The sequence below is a fragment of the Lactuca virosa genome, chromosome 8, assembly GCF_052849685.1.
Source record: "Lactuca virosa cultivar CGN04683 chromosome 8, Lactuca_virosa_CGN04683_v6, whole genome shotgun sequence".
Classification (NCBI taxonomy): Eukaryota; Viridiplantae; Streptophyta; class Magnoliopsida; order Asterales; family Asteraceae; genus Lactuca; species Lactuca virosa.
Genome location: NC_136433.1, coordinates 187,239,576 through 187,242,445, shown reverse-complemented (window position 1 = coordinate 187,242,445; position 2,870 = coordinate 187,239,576). Strand labels below are relative to the sequence as shown.

At 30.7% G+C, this 2,870-nt stretch overlaps 1 protein-coding gene across 1 annotated transcript; it reads right to left on the bottom strand.

Annotated features, from left to right (window-relative positions):
• Positions 1–317: 317 nt before the first annotated feature.
• Positions 318–1,982, bottom strand: LOC145134613 (trihelix transcription factor GT-3b-like). The gene is made up of 2 exons (XM_079069458.1): positions 1,719–1,982; positions 318–807 (listed from the first exon to the last, which is right to left on the bottom strand). Exons 1-2 carry the CDS (start codon positions 1,980–1,982, stop codon positions 361–363), a joined length of 711 nt encoding a protein of 236 aa, XP_078925584.1. The 3' UTR covers positions 318–360.
• Between the last annotated feature and the right edge of the window lie 888 nt (positions 1,983–2,870).

Below are 2,870 nucleotides of genomic sequence, written 5' to 3'. Positions count from 1 at the left end.
ATATATATATATATATATAAGCTATTTACACCACCAGCTTCAAGAAACTTAATTATTTCAATTTAGATATAACAGGACAATGTACGTATTCTTTCTTAAATTGGCAAGAAGAAAGAATGTGAAATGTTGGAACGTCGTTTTGTGAGCAGTCGTGGGTTTAGATGTTTACACGGTGAATGAAAACACTGTTTGTGACTTTCCTGATTTGTGTCCTTTTTTAATTCCAACATTCTACATTCTAACCAAACAAATAACTTCAAATACTTATTATGCTTCAACATTTTAGAGCAAAAATCTCTACTATTTGAATTACAAATCTTGCCTTGTAAGCATGTTAAAAAGTGCAGTAAAAAGAGCATCTCATTTTTGAGATCTTAATTCTTCTCTCATCATTCTTTGTTCTTCCTTCTCTCTCCACCTCTGATCCAACATCATTCTTTCCTTCTCCAATGCCATCATAGTTTGCCTCCATTCCATCTCCTTTGATCTCCTTTCTTCTTCTTTCTCCTCGAATGCTTTCATCCATTGCTTCTCTATCTGCAATTGTTGCTTCATAAATTCCCCCAGTATCTCCTTCATGTTACTATGGCTTTCGATGTTGTTACTCTTTATAGCCACCTTTTTCTTTTTAGTCTTTTCTAAATCGCTTTCATCATCATCATCAGAAGAAAACTGCATCATTCTCTTTTTAGATCCTTCTGTTTCTGTCCATAACATCCTTTGCATTCGAGCTGTGAAAATGGCGTCCAGATCATTGTAGAATGGAAATTTTTGCCTCACAGAATCATCTTCTACCGTTTCGCATCCCTACATGTTTTCATTCCAAGAAACCAACATTAGTTTCTTCCATAAATACACATAATCACCATTGGATTATCTAATAATAGAAAGGAAATCCGTACGAAATTTACAAGGTTTTAGTACCCTATATAGGTCTACCTACAACAACTTCTCTTCCCATATACCTAAGATGATTTTTCATTTTACTCAATAAAACCTAATTAAAGTAAATATTTACTTATTGATTGATCATTTTACTACCTCTAACACATGTCTAGGGTTTATAACATGATTTTCATATTATAACATTTGAGCCGGTTATGCATGTACAAGGAATTTTCTCCAAGACTCTAAAACCATTCGAAAGTGAGCAAATCTGGAGGATATATATTGCATAGTTGTCTTTTGACCATCTATGCACATGTCTTTATAATTAAACTAAAATAATCATAAACTGGATTTAGAAACTTTAGGTTTTCCCAAGTAAACTATAGCTACATCCTGAGCAAAACCCTACTCCATGATTTCTAAGGGAATTTTCATTTCTAAAAGAAAGCATATGGAAAAAACATAACTTTTTAGGTTTTAACCGGGTTGTTTTGATCTATCACAAGGGGTTTAAGATTCGATAATAATAGGATGACAGAAGTACTCATACTTTTTTTGAACGGCAAGAACTTTTATCAACGAAAACATGATATAACTCATACGTACTAACCGAGCCTTTTGAACAAGTAGCTGGTCATTGTTTAATTAAGACTCGATAATAATATGTTACTGTGTATAATTCTTAAAACTATCTAGGGTTTGAAACAATCTTTTTCATGCTAGCTAGTTTATCTTTTCGAAGATTTGGAAACAAAGTGTTTCCTTATGTATAATCATTTTTTTCCAGATCAAAGCTGGATTCAAAAGACACAGAAACATATAGTGCAAACCTTATAACGTGTAACAAGATTCTTCCATTTCGCTTTGCACTGCTCAGCACTGCGATTATACCCCCTCTCCTTCATCTTCCTCGATATCACTTCCCAAAGAAGCTTATTACGTTTAGTTTCCATGAACCTTGGATCCAGTTCGGCTCGTATCATTAGAAACTCCCCTGTTTCTTGAACACTCCATTGTGGAAACCTTTCGCCACCACCAGCTCCACTGCTTGGGTCGACACCAACACTGACATGATGAAGGTGTCCATGGTCCATAAATATACGATATTTCTTGAAGGATCTGGAAACTGGAAAGAAAATTTTTGTGGGTCTTTCTGGATATGAATCTGAAAGGAAAAAAGATAGGTTAAGAAAGATATATAAGGCTTTATAAGATGGTTATTAGCGTGTTTGTGTGAATTGAAGGTGTGAAAATGGTTATATAAACAATAATAATATATTGATGGTAATTAGGTGGCAAAAATGAATGCCAATTTGTAATTTGGTTGCCTTTTTTGCATGTAAATGATATATATATATATATATATATATATATATATATATATATATATATATATATATATATATATATATATATATATATATATATATATATATATATAAAGGTGAGGTTCAATAAACAACCATTATTAACAAGGAACCAAAGAACTTATCGTGAGCGTCAGAATCATAACGATCAATGGCAAGTGATTGATTGTAGATTTGTACATTTGACCCATATACACCGGATTATAACAAAAAACCCACATCCTTTTTTTGTTTAATTTTTTTAAGCAATGTTTTCTTTCAAAAAAAAACCGAATATGTCATTGTTCATCATTTTTCGTCATCTTTAAATAGATATCTATATTGATATATAAAAAACGATTTAAAAAAAAAATTAAAAAAAAAACTCATTTCGTTTTGTTGTATTTTTTTCAATATGTAGGTTTATGTTTATCCCAAAAAAAACTAAATATACCAAACTTTACAATTTTTTGTTATCTATAAATAGACATCAACATCAAGTAAAAAACACATTGATCTGTCAAATATGAATTTTGATATATTTTTTAATTTTTTTCGATAAAAAATAGATCTTAACTTTTCAAAATACAAAGAAAATGAAATGGTTTTTTTTGAAAAAAAAAATATTTTTTTATA